This window comes from Oncorhynchus mykiss, chromosome 27 (genome assembly GCF_013265735.2).
Source record: "Oncorhynchus mykiss isolate Arlee chromosome 27, USDA_OmykA_1.1, whole genome shotgun sequence".
NCBI classification, from domain to species: Eukaryota; Metazoa; Chordata; class Actinopteri; order Salmoniformes; family Salmonidae; genus Oncorhynchus; species Oncorhynchus mykiss.
In genome coordinates, this window is record NC_048591.1 from 12,138,756 (window position 1) to 12,159,888 (window position 21,133).

Consider the following 21,133-nt stretch of genomic DNA (forward strand, 5'->3'; position numbering starts at 1 on the left):
CAATGCAGATGGAGAAGCATAGGGGCTACGAAAAACTCCATAGAAAGTCAGGAACCTAGGAAGAAACCTAGAGAGGAACCAGGCTCTGAGGGGTGGCCAGTCCTCTTCTGGCTGTGCCAGGTGGAGATCATGAGGCCAGACTGTTCTTCAAGATGTTCAAACTGTAATATTACAGTTACACTCAATATCATAAACCCAGTGGTCCTTCTAGATGTATATGGAATCACTGAATCCAACACATGCTATTGGTTATTATACTGAACAAAAATATAAACGCAACATGAAACAATTTCAAAGATTTTACTGAATTACAGTTCATATAAGGAAATCAGTCAATTTAAATAAATTCACTCTGCCCTAATCTTTGGATTTCTCATGATAGGCAGGGGTGCATCCATGGGTGGGCCTTGGAGGGCATAGGCCCACCAACTTGGCAGCCAGGCCTTTTATTGTTCACAGCACGAGGTGCACCTGTGTCATGATCATGCTGTTTAATCAGCTTCTTGATATGCCACACCTGTCAGGTGGATGGATTATCTTGGCAAAGGAGATATGCTTACTAACAGGGATGTAAACAAATTTGGGCACAACATTTTTGAGAAATAAGCTTTTTGTGCTTATGGAACACTTCTGGGATCATTTATTTCAGCTCATTAAACATGGGACCAACACTTTAAATGTTGCGTTTATATTTATGTTCAGTGTAGTTCACACCAGCAACATGGATGGGGATTTCAAACAACATGGGTGCACGTTTTTAAGTTGAAAATGTGCTGTAGTTCAATTTACATGGTATATGGACTAACCATTTAACCAACAGACAAGAACATTTATGTATTTTATTAAGCAGAATTATAATACATTTTGCACATACATGCATTCAACAACATTCACTACACTGTACATCCAAATTCTAACATGTAAATCAAATCCTGTAAATTCATTCAACCTCAGAATGTGAGGTCATAATATGTCCACTCCTGAATGTAGTCATATGAATGGGTTCATATGTGACACTAACTCTAAAGACATGTTTAAAATAATATTAATTGGACTCAATGAAGCAGATGTAGCCACAGGTAAAGATTGTCTACAATTCTAGCAATAGATTCCAAGAAGACCGATAGTTCAAAAAAACTCTCATAATAGCTGTACAAAAACAATTATTCAAAATTTCCAAAGTTATAAAGCAGACAATAACTTAATAATATATGCATCTCCTTCAAAATAAGAAAATCCATCCAGAAATGTTTAGAGTATAGTGCTAAACGTATGTGTGTGTGTGTCTGGCACAGGACTCACATTTATCCCACCAGCGGAATCAGCTGTGGACAAGCCATGAGAGAAGGGAGGTGTGTGTGAGAGACTGCCCCTTCCACAGAGCCAAATCCAGGAATCTTGGCATTTTTAACAGTTTAAGGGAGAATTCCGTTCAACCCCTCCCATTGGCAAGGCATGGAGGGGGCAGCTGTTCTTACAGACCACCGCCACCAGGGATCTCTAGCACTGAGACTCGGCCATGGTCTCTCCCTGAACCGGAGGCCTCTCTTTGTGGACGTAGTAATCCTCATAGTCGGAATCCTAGAGACAGGAAGTGGGGTAACAGATACATATTTCAGCGACATCTCAAATTGCCAGACATAAACCACATTTAGAGTATGCTATAATGGCGCAGGAGGAGATGGCTGCCGTTTTACGGTCCCCTAACCAATTGTGCTATTGTGTGTTTTTTTGTGTGTTATTTGTAACTTATTTTGTACATAATGTTTCTGCCACCGTCTCCTATGACCTAAATTAGCTTCTAGATATGAGGAGAGCGATTACTCACCCCGTACTGGAAGAATACTTTTTTTTCTGTAACGAGTCGGACGCAAAGAATTTACTCCAGACAAGGCCCTCATCCCCATTATTTGCAGGAGAAAGAGACTGAGATATCGGGGACGTAGGTCTGGGTGCCTTCTAAGGATCCGACGGCGAGTAATCTGCCTTTACCATCGATCCTATTACCCAACGTACAATCACTGGATAATAAAATAGATGAACTACAAGCACGTATTGTGCTTTGTTGCATTACAACCTGTAATTTAAACTGATTTTCATTTGGATTTCATGTAATGGACTACACAAAATAGTCCAAATTGGTGAAGTGAAATGAAGGGGGAAAAATACAAATGGAAAAGTGGTTTGTGCATATGTATTCACCCCTTTGCTATGATGCCCCTAAAAAATATCTGGTGCAACCAATTACCTTCAAAAGTCACATAATTAGTTAAATAAAGTCCACATGTGTGCAATCGAAGTGTCACATGATCTCAGTATATATACACCTGTTCTGAAAGGCCCCAGAGTCTGCAACACCACTAAGCAAGTGGCACCACCAAGCAAGCAGCACCATGAAAACCAATGAGCTCGCCAAACAGGTCAGAGACAAAGTTGTGGAGAAGTACAGATCAGGGTTGGGTTATAAAAAAATATCTGAAACTTTTAACATCCCACGGAGCACAATTAAGTCCATTATTAGAAAATGGAAAGAATATGGCACCACAACAAACCTGCCAAGAGAGGGCCGCCCACCAAAACTCACAAACCAGGCAAGGAGGGCATTAATCAGAGAGGCAACAAAGAGACCAAAGATAACCCTGAAGGAGCTGCAAAGCCCCACAGCGGCGATTGGAGTATCTGTCCATAGGACCATTTTAAGCCGTACACTCCACAGACCTGGGCTTTATGGAAGAGTGGCCAGAAAAAAAGCCACTGCTTAAAGAAAAAAATAAGCAAACACGTTTGGTGTTCACCAAAAGGCATGTGGGAGACTCCCCAAACATATGGAAGGTACTCTGGTCAGATGAGACTAAAATTGAGCAACACCTCTCATCACCCGAAGAATACCATCCATGTGGGGATGTTTTTCCATAATTCTATCCTCCTGATTCAGGAGCAGGAGGCACCAGTGACTCGGTCAGTAAAAACAAGTGGTCAGATGAAGCAGATGCTAAGCTGCAGGACTGTTTTGCTAGCACAGACTGGAGTATGTTCTGGTATTCTTCAGATGGCTTTGAGGAGTACACCACATCAGTCACTGGCTTCATCAATAAGTGCACCGATCACGTCCCCCCCGCAGTGACTGTACGTACATACTACACGTTGACCGATTAATCGGAATGGCCGATTAATTAGGGCAGATTTAAAGTTTTCATAACAATCGGACATCTGTATTTTTGGACGCCGATTTTGCCGATTAAAATATATATATATATATATATATATATATATAGTGTTAAGAACACATTCTTATTTTCAATGACTGCCTAGGAACGGTGGGTTATCTGCCTTGTTCAGGGGCAGAACGACAGATTTTTACCTTGTCAGCTCAGGGATTCAATCTTACGGTTAACTAGTCCAACGCTCTACCCACCTGCCTCACGAGGAGCCTGCCTGTTACGCAAATGCAGTAAGAAGCCAAGGTAAGTAAGTTGCTAGGTAGCATTAAACTTATCTTGTAAAAAACAATCAATCAATCATAAATCACTAGTTAAACTAGTAATATCATCAACCATGTGTAGTTATCTAGCGTGTCCTGCGTTGCATATAATCGATGTGGTGCGCATTCTCGAAAAAGGACTGTCGTTGCTCAAACGTGTACCTAACCATAAACATCAATGCCTTTCTTAAAATCAATACACAGAAGTATATATTTTGAAACCTGCATATTTAGCTAAAAGAAAGGTTAGCAGGCAATATTAACCAGGTGAAATTGTGTCACTTCTCTTGCGTTCATTGCACGCAGAGTCAGGGTATATGCAATAGTTTGGGTCGCCTGGCTCATTGCGAACTAATTTGACAGAATTTTACGTAATTATTACATAACATTGAAGGTTGTGTAATGTAACAGCAATATTTAGACTTAGGAATGGCATCCGTTAGATAAAATACGGAACGGTTCCGTATTTCACTGAAAGAATAAACATTTTGTTTTCAAAATGACCGTTTCCCGATTCGACCACATTAATGACCTAAGGCTCGTGTTTCTGTGTGTTATCATGTTATAATTAAGTCTATGATTTGATAGAGCAGTCTGACTGGTCGATGGTTGGCACCAGCAGGCTCGTAAGCATTCATTCAAACAGCACTTTCGTGCATTTTGCCAGCAGCTCTTCACAATTATTCAAGCATTGCGCTGTTTATGACTTCAAGCCTATCAACTCCCGAGATTAGGCTGGTGTAACCTATATGATATGGCTAGCTAGTTAGTGGGGTGCGTGGTAATAGCTTTTCAAACGTCACTCGCTCTGAGACTTGGAGTAGTTGTTCCCCTTGCTCTGCATGGGTAACGCTGCTTCGAGGGTGGCTGTTGTCGATGTGTTCCTGGTTCGAGCCCAGGTAGCGGCGAGGAGAGGGATGGAAGCTGTACTGTTACACTGGCAATACTAAAGTGCCTATAAGAACATCCAATAGTCAAAGGTTAATGAAATACAAATGGTATAGAGAGAAATAGTCCTATAATTCCTATAATAACTACAGCCTAAAACTTATTACCTGGGAATATTGAAGACTCATGTTAAAAGGAACCACCAGCTTTCATATGTTCTCATGTTCTGAGCAAGGAACTTAAACGTTAGCTTTCTTACATGACACATATTGCACTTTTACCTTTTTCTCCAACACTTTGTTTTTGCATTATTGTTTGTTTGTTTGTTGTTTCATTATTTATTTGAGGCTACATTTATTTTATTGATGTATTATATTAGTTCAAACAAGTGTTCATTCAGTATTGTTGTAATTGTCATTATTAGAAATACATTTTTTTATAAATCGGCCGGTTAATCGGTATTGGCTTTTTTTTGGTCCTCCAATAATCGATATAGGTGTTGAAAAATCATGGGTCGGTCGACCTCTAGTACATACCCCCACCAGAAGCCATTGATTACATGCAACATCCGCACTGAGCTAAAGGGTAGAGCTGCCGATTTCAAGGAGCGGAACTCTAACCCAGATGCTTATAAGAACTCCCACTATGCCCTCCGACAAACCATCAAACAGGCAAAGTGTCAATACAGGACTAAGATTGAATTGTACTACACCGGCTCTGACGCTCGTTGGATGTGGCAGGGCTTGCAAACTATTACAGACTACAAAGGGAAGCCCTGCCGCGAGCTGCCCAGTGACATGAGCCTACCCGACGAGATAAATGACTTCTATGCTTGCTTCGAGGAAAGTAACACTGAAACACGCATGAGATCATCATCTGTTCCGGACGACTGTGTGATCACGCTCTCCGTAGCAGATGTGAGTAAGACATTTAAACAGGTCAACATTCACAAGACCGCAATACCTGACGGATTACCAGGATGTGTACTCTGAGCATACGCTGACCAACTGGCAAGTGCCTTCACTGACATTTTCAACCTGTCTGACTGAGTCGATAATACCAACATGTTTCAAGCAGGCCACCATAGTCCCTGTGCCCAAGAACACAAAGGTAACCTGCCTAAATGACTACTGACCAGTAGCACTAATGTCTGTAACACGAAGTGCTTTGAAAGGCTGGTCATGGCTCACATCAACACCATTATCCCAGAAACCCTAGACCCACTTCAATTTGCGTACCGCCCCAACAGATGATGCAATCTCTATTGCACTCCACACTGCCCTTTCCCACCTGGACAAAAGGAACACCTATGTGAGAATGCATTCAACACCATAGTGCTCATCACTACGCTAAGGACCCTGGGACTAAACACCTCCCTCTGCAACTGGATCCTGGACTTCCTGACGGGCCGCCCCCAGGTGGTAAGGGTAGGTAACAACACAGTCGCCACGCTGATCCTCAACACGGGGGCCCCTCAAGGGTGAATGCTCAGTCCCCTCCTGTACTCCCTGTTCACTCATGACTGCATGGCCAGGCACAACTCCAACACCATCATTTAGTTTGCCGATGACACAACAGTGGTAGGCCTGATCACCGACAACGATGAGACATCCTATAGGGAGGAGGTCAGAGACCTGGCCATGTGGTGCCAGGACAACAACCTATCCTTCAACATGATCAAGACAAAGGAGATGATTGTGGATTACAGGAAAAGGAGGACTGAGCACGCCCTCATTCTCAGCTTCAAGTTCCTTGGTGATGTGGACACCAACAAACTATCATGGTCCAAGCACACCAAGACAGTCGTGAAGAGGGCACGACAAAGCCTATTCCCCTCAGGACAAAAAAGATTTGGCATGGGTCCTGAGATCCTCAAAAGGATATTATACAGCTATACCTTTTGACAGTACTGGTTGCTTCACTGCTTAGTATGGGAAGTGCTCGGACACCGACCGCCAGGCACTACAGAGGGTAGTGCGTACGGCCCAGTACATCACCGGGGCCAAGCTTCCTTCCATCCAAGACCTCTATACAAGGCGGTGTCTGTCAAAGACTCCAGCCACCCTAATCATAGACTGTTCTCTCTGCTACCTCATGGCAAGCGGTACCGGAGCGCAAAGTCGAGGTCCAAAAGACTTCTTAACAGCTTCTACCCCCTAGTAATTAGACTCCTGAACAGCTAATCAAATGGCTACCCAGACTATTTGCATTACCCCCCTTTTTTACATTGCTGCTACTCTCTGTTTATTATCTATGCATAGTCACTTTAACTCTACCTACATGCACATATTACCTCAATTACCTTGACTAACTGTTGCTTCGCTATTGTTATTTTACTGCTGCTCTTTAATTATATATGTTACTGTTATTTTTTCCTTAACACTTATTTTTTCTTAAAACTACATTGTTGGTTAAGGGCTTGTAAGTAAGCATTTCACTGTTGAATTCGGCGCATGTGAGAAATTCAACTTCAAATCAAATTGTTCGGGGATACATGTGCCCCTAACTAATTCATAAGCAAAAAGAAACATGCCATACCAGCAAATATACGTGGCAGCATGTCATGTTTTTCTCCTTGCTGTGGATCTGCTTGAAGCCAGGCTCCTCTCTGTCAAAAAGATGGTAGAGTTCAAATTGGTCAAATCACAAAACAGTCAGCATTAGCAATTTGCTATATCGGCTCAAGGCCGTTTCTCAATTGATCTTTCCTTGATTCCTCGCGTCATCACTGCTCGGCTTCTATTCAATCGTATTGGAGGAGAAGGTCCACTGTCCCTCCCCTTGGACCCTCTTCTCCAATGCATTTTGAGAAGGAGGCGAGGAGAGAGGACAAAATGAATCAAGGAAAGATTAATTGAGAAAAAGCCAGTGTCCACTCAGCAAGTCAGCGATGGGGGCTCTCTTTACCAAAACCATATCACTTCTTTAAAAACATATGTCCATATGTCTAGGAAGCCATGAAGAACTGGTGCACTGATTGAGGAGTAAATCTACTCACCCAGGTGTGACCTCAATAGGGGAGTGGTAACCCTGGGTCTGGCTCTTGTCCCTCGGAGGGCAGCACATGCGGCCCAGCAGAGCCAGCGTGATGATGGTGGAAGGAAGCAGTATGAAGGCTAAAAGCACAGCCACATCTGAGAAGTGAACCGCGAGCACTGTGGAGAGGAGAGGGTTCATCATAACCACATACACACTCAGTGTAAGTGGAGAGGGTAAAGATTTGTTAATCCCTTTAGTTACGAGATCCGCCTTGTATGACCTCAGCACAGACGTACTAAAAACGTAGTTTAGCATGCCTTTGTGTGCAATTGCTTTAATAAACCTGTAAAATAAAATCTGCATCCTGTCCTCAAAAACTTCTAAAAGATGGATTGTTTTAGCTTTGTGGAAAATGTGACAGTGTAGCGCACACGTACTGAAATCTATAAGTATTCGAAAAGGCATCAATAAATGTGACCGACCATACCAGTATTGAACATGAGGTAGGTTTTACTGCCCAATGAGAAGTAAATCTCCCCAGTGCCACAATTCCCACACAGTCATGTTCTACACATCATCATTCCTAAGGTCAACAGGTCAACAGGGTGAACCCACAATCACCTTTACTAACAAATCTTAAACTCCTGCCTCTCAATTATGGGACAAATTCTGAATATACATTCCTCTGAGGAATTGCCTCACCTTCGGGCGTCACGGTGAGGACGGTCTGTGAGGTGGGGAATCCGTGGACGTCGGGGGGGTTCCTGACGGAGCAGGTGTAGGTGCCGTTGTCGCTGAGGGAGGCGTTGAGGAGCTGGATGGAGGCCTCGCCCCGGGCCGGGCTACCCAGCCACTTCACACGCCCATTAAACTGGCCATCCCGCGGAGGGAACACCAGAGAGGAGAAGTGGAAGAACTGGGGAACAAAGAGAAGAGGAGAGATTGGGATGACTCTGGGCATAGGGTTAGTACAGTGTTACTCAGACCTTGGCAACAACAGAGCCACTTAACAAGACACAGACAACAGACATACAGCATCAATCACACTAACCATTACCGCATTTCGAAAAGTAGCGGGGGTAGAAGGCTGGGAATGGTTTCAAAAAGCTAAAATAGGGCTTTACTCAGACGGCAACACACCGACAAATAGACAATAAGAAGTGTCAAAGAGACACATTGAAGAAAACTAATTACACATAGTGAATAAACGGCACAGGAAAATGTACAAAGACCAACACACGGCAGGGCTGTTAACAATCAATGGTGCTTAGCAGTTATATTTGTTTTATAGCTCTGTATGGGCTGGGCTCTCCAGGAGGCACTTCAGTTCAGACAGCCATAGAGCTGAGACTGACAGCACACTAAACCCAATCACTGCACCCAGTCAACCCAGAAAGATACTTAGGCCTACCTCAGACAGGTTACAACTAGCCAAGTACCTCTGAAACATTCAGAGCCAGACCCAGATTAAAGCTAGTCCTGGACTAAAACTCACTTTCAATGTAGAATCATCATTGAATGATTTTCAATCCAGGACTAATTTGGGTCCGGGAAACCGTCTCTCGGGGCGCAAATGTTAGGGTCTGTGGTTCAAAGCTTTGTGGTTACCGTAACGGTAGTGACTCACCGAATAAAAACCTGATGGATCATGGCCATCAAAATGGATATTGAATTGATTTGCTCATGTCTTATACAAGACATTGATTGACTGGAGGTGTTCATTCAGTGTCATTCAGAGGAATTTAATCACAAGCCATCCAAGTCCTTCCTTGCTATCCGTTGCTATGGATATGTGATTTAATCGTTGGACATTTTGAGCTGCCTTTTCAACCCTGGAAATTCATTCTCATCAAGATATTGATAATTATGCAGGGAGACTGAAGCACACCACCAATTCATAGTTCTCAAGCATTGGCTGATAAATTATATTTCTGATTGAGTTTTCAAATACTTATTCACAGTGCCTTTTGATATACGATTGTGGCAATAAATGTGTCCAAATCTGCTAATGAAATTGGATGGAAATAAATGTACTATGAGAGACAAATTCACTCTCTAGCTCGGTTGTGTTGGCTAGCTCTGTTGTGTTGGCTAGCTCTGTTGTGTTGGCTAGCTCTGTTGGGCTATGCGGCAAAAAGTTCCACGTTTCCTTATCCATCTATAGTTGCACAAAACAAACTTTTTCGAGTAAATAAGGAATTTAAACCAACAACCATGTTATGCTTATACAGCCGACACACCTAGGATGAAGAGTTTGTGTTGGGTGACGTAACAGCCCACACTATCTGCTGACACTGACACAGCAGTAGGCCTGACTACTACATCTTAATGACTAAACCAACAGCTCCTATCACCTCATCAAGGGAGCCGCAGCACATTAGCTCTGAGTGCTCCTATAGGATATGATATGCCAACAACTACATAGCGTATACATTATCGGCCCTCGAAATGGAATTAAAAACTTACGCGGTCAGCTGCTAAGAGTATCGACAAGGAAATTGGATCTAGGGGAGCTTTGGTGTCGGAGACCTAACCGCAACTTAACATACATTTACCACATCACCAAGATGTAGAAGAGTGATCCTGATTCCTGCCCCTAACTGCCTGGGGTTTCTGAGTCATATTTCCAGGGGTTAAGTGTATCATAGAAATTGAATTACTCTAACGGGCATCACAATTCAAGTCAATGTATTGGGATGGGAGGGCCGGCGGCAGCCATATTAAGTGTACCCATGCCAGGCTGTAAAAGCACAGTAATTCTTCATTCAATGTGCGCTTTATTATCAATCAACTCAATATACTGATTCATTTTCTATGGTGGATATTTACCGCCTGCGGAGGGCCTCCGCTCTGAGGCCTGTAGGACCAGTCCACTGACATACGGCTGGTGGCTCGGCTGGTAGAGGTGAAGGTGCAAGTCAGGGTGACGGCATCACCCCTCACAGAATGGACCTCCGCAGGGGAGCTCACTGTTATGCCTGACACAGGGCACAGCACTGAGGGAGACAGCAGGGCAGGGAGGGTGAGGTGGTCAGATGATAGATAGAAGATAGAAGATAGATTCAGGAGGAGGAATTGTACAGAATTTTGAGTGAAATCCAGTTGGGAACAAAATACATTGTGATAGTCAAAAGATGAATAATTTGGAAGAAAGGTAGTTCATATAAATAAAACAAAAATAAACAGAATAAAGCTAAATGTCTCATTTTACAATGTCAAAGGTACCCCTAAAGGCCCACATTGTTGACCCAGTATTAATCCAGTACCCAGGTGGCAACATTAAAACATCTGTACACTGCCTGCCATTAATTGGAATTACACAATCTAATGCATTTTCCATGGGAGACATTGTTTGCCTGGCATCATCTGACAACAAGACTACCAGACGACTCAAGAATAGCTGTAGCAGTAAGTGTCCTAGTTCTCTCTCTCTTTCCTTGTTATCTTTTCATTGACATTGAGAGTCTGGCATTGGCAACATACAGACATAACAACCACAAGCATTCCAAGCAATTAATCAAAATCTCAACCATTTAATAGCTGTTCTGCCTACGAAACAAGCACTGCACACACGTTGTATAATGTGTAGAAATTGAGGAAGAGCTGATTTTCTAACGATTTCCATAACAAGTGTATGTACAAGTGGCACTTGTAAAATAGTCCTTTACCACTTCCTGGATTGGCAAGCAAACAACAATCTGTTGATCTTTCCATCAACTACTAGCAAACATGGCAATAACAACACAGCCTAGAGTAGTAGTAGTAATAGTATTCCTTGTGATGAGCGTCACCAATGCAGACATTGTGCAATGTAAAAATAAATACATTTAAATACAAAATATTTAAATAATGTGTGTTATATTTCAAAACAGGGCCACCCCCAAAGATCCAATACTGTATTTTCCATGTGAATTCCAACCCACACAGGGAAATGCAAATGTATCATTTAACATACAGCACACTGTAGGTCTGCATGTGATTCACATTTCAACAGTACATAACAATTCTTCTGCCTTGGAGCAAGTAGATACAGTTGAAGTCAGAAGATTACGTACAATTAAATTGTCATTAGTCATTAAAACTCGTTTTTCAACCACTCCACAAATGTCTTGTTAACTAACTAGAGTTTTGGCAAGTCAGTTAGGACATCTACTTTGTGCATGACACATGTAATTTTCCAACAATTGTTCACAGACAGGTTATTTCACTGTATCACAATTCCAGTGGGTCAGAAGATTACATACACTAAGTTGACTGTGCCTTTAAACAGCTTGAACAATTCCAAAAAATGATGTCATGGCTTTAGAAGCTTCCGTTAGGCCAATTGACATAATTTGAGTCAATTGGAGGTGCAACTGTGGATTTCAAGGCCTACCTTCAAACTCGGTGCCTCTTTGCTTGACATCATGGGAAAATCAAAAGAAATCAGGCAAGACCTCAGAAAAGAAATTGGAGATCTCCACAAGTCTGGTTCATCCTTGGGAGCAATTTCCAAATGCCTGAAGGTACCACGTTCATCTGTACAAACAATAGTACGCAAGTATAAACACCATGGGACCACGCAGCCGTCATACTGCTCAGGAAGGAGACGCGTTCTGTCTCCTAGAGATGAACGTACTTTGGTGCGAAAAGTGAAAATCAATCCCAGAACAACAGCACAGGACATTGTGAAGATGTTCGTGGAAACAGGTACAAAAGTATCTATATCCACAGTAAAAGGAGTCCTATATCGACATAACCTGAAAGGCCGCTCATCAAGGAAGAAGCCAGTGCTCCAAAACCGCCATAAAAAAGCCAGACTACAGTTTGCAGCTGCACATGGGGAGAAAGATCATACTTTTTGGAGAAATGTCCTCTGGTCTGATGAAACAAAAACAGAACTGTTTGGCCACAATGACCATAGTTATGTTTGGAGGAAAAAGGGGGAGGCTTGCAAGCCGAAGAACACCAGCCCAAACGTGAAGCACGGGGGTGGCAGCATCATGTTGTGGGGGGTGCTTTGCTGCAGGAGGGACTGGTGGACTTCACAAAATAGATGGCATCATGAGATAGGAAATTATGTGGATATGTTGAAGCAACAGCTCAAGACATCAGTCAGGAAGTTAAAGCTTGGTCGCAAATGGGTCTTCCAAATGGACAATGACCCCAAGCATACTTCCAAAGTTGTGGCAAAATGGCTTAAGGACAACAAAGTCAAGGTATTGGAGTGGCCATCACAAAGCCCTGACCTCAAACCTATAGAGAATTTGTGTGCAGAACTGAAAAAGTGTGTGCGAGCAAGGAGGCCTACAAACCTGACTCCGTTCCACCAGCTCTGTCAGGAGGAATGGGCCAAAATTCACCCAACTTATTGTGGGAAGCTTGTGGAAGGCCACCCGAAACATTTGACCCAAGTTAAACAATTTAAAGGCAATGCTACCAAATACTAATTGTGTGTATGTAAACTTCTGACCCACTGGGAATGTGCTGAAAGAAATAAAAGCAGAAATAAATAATTCTCTCTACAATTATTCTGACATTTCACATTCTTAAATAAAGTGGTGATTCTAACTGCCCTAAAACAGGGAATTTTTACTAGGAGTAAATGTCAGGAATTGTGAAAAACTGAGTTTAAATGTATTTGGCTAAGGTGTATGTAAACTTCCAACTTCAACTGTAAGCCTTTGGACACTGTCCCCACAGAGACAAGTGAAGGTCACATCCAAAGCAGACATTTTTTTTTTTTAACTATGGACACAGAGACAGTCTGAGTACTGTGATCTACATAGGATTAATATGCAGAAATCCTGCGCTATTTAAAAAGACCTCATTGTAAAGTGGACTGGAAATGAACAAGCTAATCTCATAAACAAGGTAGAATTTCTTTTTTAAATAATAAATAATATTTCAAGTTGAAGAGCCTTTCGAGTAGCAGATGCTTGATAGCTGTTAACATTTAAACTGTTGATGGGAAAGTTGGCAACCCATTGGCATTTATCCACATATGTCTCAAACATACAGGAAATGACTCCTCCTACTGTTCAACCAGTAAATATGCGAATAGGAATTGTTATATAAATGTGATCAATGTCAATAGACCTCACCCAAGAGTCATATTCACAGTTATAGATCATGGATGCTTTGCATTGGACGCAGGCCACTTTAAGCTCAATAACAAAACGTGAGGGAGATTGAAAACAAGGAAAAAGGTCAACGCCATGGGTCTCATGAATTTCACATGACAGGGTACTGCATTCCTGTTGTAAGGAGCATAGGCCTCCGGCGCAATTTGGTTTGTTGTGAACATGCAGTATAATTATTTGGTAGCGGCTATTCACAAATGGATACATAGTAGCCTAATCAAAATGTTGTATACATTATGTTAAATGTGAAGGTAAAAATGTGGCTTATTATAATAATTGTAACAATAATTCACAATGAATGAGTCTGTATGATAAAAAAAAGTAGGCCTAGACAATTATACAGGGTACAAATTCAGGATTCTATAAAAATAAAAATAAACGAATGTTTGTGTTTAATTTGTTTGTGTCGCAAATTCGGCGATCTGTGACATTGAAAACGAGCTCGACAAATGAGAGGGCTGTACTCACCAAAACAAACCATTAAATACAGCAACAATACAATGTTCAAACGTATACTCATATGTTGTTGCCGAACCATTTCAGTAAAATGAGGTAGGGAATTAAAATAAATTGTATTCCAGGGACTCGTCGTCCATGTTTTTGTGTAACTCATTTGCTCCGCTGTGCCTGTCCAGTGCCCACTAACTGACAAACAGGTGTTTCAGGAAGTATGACAGACACTGCGCAGCCTGGCCAAAGAAGAACTAGGAAGCGAGACACCTCACTCGCTGTTTGTTCACCCGTTTTTTCAATGAATTTAGTAGACCAGACCCAGCTGCTATTTCATTGCTGTCTATGGGAGACACACCCAGTTAAGTACCGGAACTTGCTTTTTTCCAATGGTAAACGGCCTGAGTGAACTATCTTAATGTATTAACCATCTTTGGCCTGGCATCACAGATTCTTAGCGCGTTTTTTACGTTCGTTCAGCAAAACTTCTGTTGCACTGACAAGAATGAGGAGGAGGAGCTTGAGAGAGCAAAAGAAGAGTCTCATCTTTTGCACTTACCTGAGTAGGCCTGCATGATTTTTACGTTGGCAATGTGCTTGTCTTTATGTCTTTGTAGTAGCAACATCACCCAATTGGAAAGCATTTTTTTCACTCCCGAATGTAAATTAAACCTCTTTAAATGCCACTCATCACCTTATGTGACATTGTGTGTCTAATCATCCTTTCTCATCAGCCAAACATCCCTCTCTGTAAACTTCTGGCTACCCTGTGGGAACGGCCAGCTATTCCTAGAGTACAATACCCCTGTCCCAGAGCCACAGTCTTTAACTTTGTAATTATCCTTAATGGGTGGGATATTTGTCTCTCTCTTCCACAGTTTACCCCTGTGTACACGCCTACGTTAGAGAGCCCTTTGAAGTTATTTATGTATTAATTTAACTCTGATACCATTACGTCCATAGTGAACCACTATCCATCCCGGGGGCATGCACCTCCTACACCGACAAGAGAAATACATCACAATCAGATTTCTACATGGACAGAGTTTCAGAGATGTACTTTTAGTTGCAAATGTGAAGGACTCTGGCCTCTGGGTATTACCTGAGTGTGTTTCCAACAGTGCCACTTTGTATTTTTGTAAAGTGTATGCATAGAGATGCCTCTGTTTGGTACAGTGGTGTGCATTTCAGCTCTACCTTCCCAGTGAAAATGAATGGACCCTCACTTCTCACTGTCTCCATGGTGGCACGGGCAACAGAGGACTTATTCTTCAGATGTCAACATGTGGGAAACTAATAAAAGGAGTTCAGTTACAACATCCAGACTGTGCATCTGATTATCCAGGTGTATGTGATTGTGCAGTGCTTTGATGAAAAGTACATGGCCCTCCTCTCACCTTTTGATAATGGACATTATCTCTTCATGTGTACAGAAGCCTGAGAGGTATACATACAAACTGGAGCTGTCAAAATTGTCAAAGCAACGAATGGCAGACTCAATCAACATCTGTCGGAATTCACACTGTGGACAATACACCCAAGGAACATAGTGTTGACTCTCCTCTTGAAAAATGATGGAATCCTATTTTACTCATGTCTCTTCCCAGCATAATGTAGTTAGAGTGCACGCTCTCGCCAGGGGACGCTGTAAGTCGTCAGTCAAGTCTTCAGTTCAGCTGTGCTGTTACATTCCCATGGTGAAATGTGTATTATTGCTGCTGGTGCTACCTGCCAAGCCCAGCCCATTTGTGGCAAAGGGCACCAATAGGGTGATGTGTCACGCTGGCATGAAGGATCGGGAGACAGGCGCAGGAATGCGTAATAGGGTTTTTTATTAAGCCCAAATTAAGGCGTGCCGTGTAAAGGCACAGGGACGAAGACCAAACAAACATGTAACATAACACAGGGTAGAAACCCAAACCAAAATAGCGAGGAGTACATCGAATAAATAACACGCACACAATGATTAACACACGGGAAGAGACCCATAATCATCTGCGCAATCCACAAGGGCACGAACGCCCAAAACACACAGCACAGGTACTCACACGCACCAACGGACATAGTAACAATAATCGACAGGACAATGGTAAACCAAGGACACACTTATACAATTACTAATCCCTGGCAATAGGGGCCAGGTGTGCGTAATGAAAGTTCCGGAGCGAACTGTGACATGATATTTTTACGAAATACTGTCTGTGCCTGGTACAATCCATCATTGGGTGTGGAATGATCTGTGGAAGAGAATTTTACTGTCTCTTTGTTTGTCTGTCTAACTGTCCCCTCATTCATTTTAACCAAGCCGTGTTATATTAGTCATGTCTTGAGTAGTTCAGTAGGTGTGAGGGAGGATTAAAGGACTCACAACACAGAGAGGTCTTAATCACAAATCTAGGTTTACATGATTATATACTTCAACACAAATGTTGATGAAAATGTCATTAAGTTTAACAGATACCATACAGTTAATGTATCTTGTATTTATGTAATTACATAGTAAGTAGTAACTGATATGACAGCCAGAATTTGAATGGTTTTCTAACATTCCAATTCGATCATTCTTCCATTATGCTTATCTACACTGAACAAAAATATAAACACAACATGTAAAGTATTGGTCTCATGTTTCATGAGCTGAAATAAAAGATCCCAGAAATTTTCCATACACCAAAAGCTTATTTCTTTCACATTTTGTGCACAAATTTATTTTAGGTCCATGTTAGTGAGCATTTCTAATTTTCCAAGATAATCTATCCACCTGACAGGTGTGGCATATCAAGAAGCTGATTAAACAGCATGATCATTACACAGGTGCACCTTGTGCTGGGGACAATAAAAGGCCCCTCTAATGTGCAGTTTTGTCACACAACACAATTCCACAGATGTCTCAAGTGTTGAGGGAGCCTGCGATTGGCATTCTGACTACAGGATTGTCCACTAGAGCTGTTGCCAGACAATTTAATGTCAATTTCTCGACCCTAAGCTGCTTCCAACATCGTTTTAGAGAATTTGGCAGCACTTCCAACCGGCCCCACAACCTCAGACCATGTTTATGATGTCACTTTGACAAGGGGTTTGCGGACGTCATCGTTGTGAACATTGTGCCCCATGGTGGCGTTTGGGTTATGGTATAGGCATAAGCTACTGACAACGAACACAATAAAATTTTATCGATGGCAATGTGAATGCATAGAAATACCATGATGAGATCCTTAGGCCCATTGTAAGGCCCATTTCTTTTAAGGTATCTGTGACCAACAGATGTATACAGTTGAGGACGGAAGTTTACATACACTTAGGTTAGAGTCATTAAAACTAGTTTTTCAACCACTTCACAAATTTCTTGTTAACAAACTAGAGTTTTGGCAAGTCGGTTAGGACATCTACTTTGTGCATGACACAAGTCATTTTTCCAACAACTATTTACAGAAATATTATTTCACTTCTAATTCACTGAATCACAATTCCAGTGGGTCAGAAGTTTACATACACTAAGTTGACTGTGCATTTCAACAACTTGGAAAATTCCAGAAAATAATGTCATGGCTTTAGAAGCTTCTATTAGGCTAGTTGACATCATTTGAGTCAATTGGAGGTGTACCTGTGGATGTATTTCAAGGACCTTGTGAAGATGCTGGAGGAAACGGGTACAAAAGTATCTATTTCCACAGTAAAACGAGTCCTATATCGACATAACCTGAAAGGCCGCTCAGCAAGGAAGACGCCACTGCTCCAAATTCACCATAAAAAAAAGCCAGACTGCAGTTTGCAACTGCACATGGGGACAAATATCGTACTTTTTGGAGAAATGTCCTCTGGTCTGATGAAACAAAAATAGAACTGTTTGGTCATAATGACCATCTTCATGTTTGGAGGAAAAAGGGGAGAACACCATCCTAACTGTGAAGCACAGGGGTAGCAGCATCATGTTGTGGGGGTGCTTTTCTGCAGGAGGGACTGGTGCACTTCACAAAATAGATGGCATCATGAGATAGGAAAATTATGTGGATATATTGAAGCAACATCTCAAGTCATCAGGACATGGACAAGTTAAAGATTGCTCGCAAATGGGTCTTCCAAATGGACAATGACCCCAAGCATACTTCCAAAGTTGTGGCAAAATGGCTTAAGGCCAACAATGTCAAGGTATTGGAGTGGCCATCACAAAGCCCTGACCTCATCCTATAGAAAATTTGTGGGCAGAACTGAAAATGGGCAGAACTGAAAATGCGTGTGCAAGCAAGGAGGCCTACAAACCTGACTCCATTACACCAGCTCTGTCAGGAGGAATGGGCCAAAATTCACCCAACTTATTTTGGGAAGCTTGTGGAAGGCTACCCGAAACGTTTGACCCAAGTTAAACAATTTAAAGGCAATGCTACCAAATACTAATTGAGTGTATGTAAACTTCTGTCCCAATGAGAATGTGATGAACGAAAAAAAAGCTGAAATAAATCATTCTCTCTACTATTCTAACATTTCACATTCTTAAAATAAAGTGGTGATTCTAACTGATCTAAGACAGGGAATTTTTACTAGAATTAAATGTCAGGAATTGTGAAAACCTGATTTTAAATGTATTTGGCTAAGGTGTATGTAAACGTCTGACTTCAACTGTATCTGTATTCCCAGTCATGTGAAATCCATAGATTAGGGCCTAAGGAATTTATTTCAATTGACTGATTTCCTCATATGTACTGTATCTCAGTAAAATCTTTGAAATTGTTGCATGTTGCGTTTAGATTTTTGTTCTGTATAGTTACTATGTTTATCTGAGTAATAACATTTTGGAGATAACAAAGTAGTTACTCAGTTACTACAAGCCATAAAGACAACTAAACTGTTACCCAAACAATGTATTGGTTGAAACCAATATATTGGTTAAGATGCCAATGTATTGGTTGAGATAATAATAATCGTTTTAACAGAAAATTGCAGCAATCATGTCATGACATTGAATCAATTCTTCATAACCATTGAATAGTCTTTTGACCCAAGATCACTTTTTTTCTCCAAGACTTTTTGAGGAGAAAACCTGTTTATTTATAGAGATGATTAAGTGATCAAATCAGGAATGAATTTAGCGTTGAGTGGATAATCACCTGGAACCTGGTGATACTGGAGAGAGCCCAGATTACACCAGTGTTGCCTTTCATTCAACAGAGCTGCCATTCTTAACTACAGAATGCAACAACAGATCCAATTATCTTGGATCATTAGACTCCCTTCTAGGGTATTATCCCCCGAGTCTGTCGCTCCCTCCCTCCCTCCTCTCTCCCTTCTCTCCGTGCTCTGTCAGTCAGTAACCAAAGCCGCACCAGAGGGGATAGACTTTGATCAATACACAACACACACACACTCTCCGACATTCACATGCAAACACTCTAATCCTACAAGCACACACACGAACACAACTCGCAGATGCATGGACAAGCGTACTTCGTGATTACAGCTCAAACAATGCATTGCACTAGGGCAACAGTTACAGCTAAGCACACATCAGTTGCTGGACCACTAGAGACAACAAGTGATAGATAACGATGCATTCCTGATGCGATAGTATGTACATGCTATTTGTCTATCTACTATGTATGTGATGTCAGCAATCATCAATTTAACAGCTATAGTTGCCGAAGTTCAAATTTCAGCAGAGACGCATCATCACGCTTCAAGACCAGCAATAATTCAGTAAAATGTCATTTTTATTATAAATCAAACAGTAACATTAACGTGGAGTTTTTTAAACAACAGGATAAAATACTTTTGCATGTTTAAAATTCAGAGACATAAAAAAAAACTATTTCTCAGTTTAACAAAACAAAAAAAATACATAAAAGAGTGGTACAGTAAAATGTAATAAATAAAAAAGTCTCAAGGACAATTTTGGAATTGAAGGGTTTTCAGATCTGACTGCATGCGACTCTTTTCAACTCCCACGCACCCTGGCAAGCATTGATGACATTTCATCTTAGTTCTAAGACTGTAATATAAGAACATTTGAAGATTCTTTCTGTCGACGATTGGACCATGGCTGTTTGCCACTCAGTTTCACTGGCTGTGAAGGCAGTACAGTAGATACCTAAGATGCTGGTAGGTAAAAAAAAAAAAAAACTACTATTCTTGCTCTAATACTCTTTTCACAATACTAAGGCAAACCGAACCGAACCGCCCAGCTGTACTGGCTGGGGCTGATTGCGCATCTATAGTTGCGGGAACTGTGCTGAAAAGGACAATGTGAAAAGAAAATATCTGTACAGTACAGTTCAGGTCAGCCCTATAGTGAATCATAAGAATCAACCTCATTGGTCCTTATTGGCCAGATCAATGAATGTCCACGGCATCTACCTAATCCACCAATTGACAGACACACACAATCACCATCAGGCTATCTCAGGCAGTGTCAGGTTGTCAGTCTGTAGACATCGAGATCTCTATGCCTCATTAGGCAGTGCAGCACTAATAGCTTGACTTACAGTGGTTACTGTAGCTCTAGGATCCATTGACAGAGCAGAAAACACCAAAGAAGGACCATTCTTGTGTACAGTATGGATATTTTCAACAACAGAGACAGGTGCCTTAGCTCTATGGGTACTTGTTATTTTCCGTAGAAATGTAACACTATTCAAATCAGTCCAACATTCTTGATGTGATACATTCTCTTTGGTACAGCGCATTGTGAGATCCCAGTTTTTTCTTTCTGCAGCTCCACTCAACTCATTCAGGTAGCAGTGTTCTGTCCCTTTCCCTGTCCTCATGCCCTGCATTGGGACATACTTGTCTGCTATGCTGCCTGGTGCTTCCTATTTCCCCTCTCAAACTTCATCATCATCTTCATCCAATAGGATTCTCAGATGTATTCTTGTTTTAGACTCTTCAAACTCTTCTTCAAACACAGCTCGAGATAAAATACTTTAAAGGCATTCCATTCATATTCTCCTCTCCTGTTATGTCATCCCGGCTTCCATGCTTAGCAGCAGGTGCGGTTGAAGAAATCACAGGTCACCTGGATTCACCTGGTCAGTCTGTCATGGAAAGAGCAAGTGCTCCTAATGTTTTGTACACCACTCAGTGTGTGTGTATATATATATATATATATATATATATATATATATATATATATATATATATATATATATATATATATATATATATACTGTATATATATATATATACAGTAGGCTATTAAATAAACTTTCCAGTGGCACACTGA

The 21,133-nt window shown here is 41.5% G+C and overlaps 1 protein-coding gene across 1 annotated transcript; it reads right to left on the bottom strand.

Annotated features, from left to right (window-relative positions):
* Positions 1-825: 825 nt before the first annotated feature.
* On the bottom strand, positions 826-14,187 carry LOC110507547 (myelin protein zero-like protein 3). The gene is made up of 6 exons (XM_021587601.2): positions 13,939-14,187; positions 10,178-10,344; positions 8,051-8,264; positions 7,368-7,524; positions 6,908-6,977; positions 826-1,581 (listed from the first exon to the last, which is right to left on the bottom strand). Exons 1-6 carry the CDS (start codon positions 14,081-14,083, stop codon positions 1,501-1,503), a joined length of 834 nt encoding a protein of 277 aa, XP_021443276.2. The 5' UTR covers positions 14,084-14,187; the 3' UTR covers positions 826-1,500.
* Between the last annotated feature and the right edge of the window lie 6,946 nt (positions 14,188-21,133).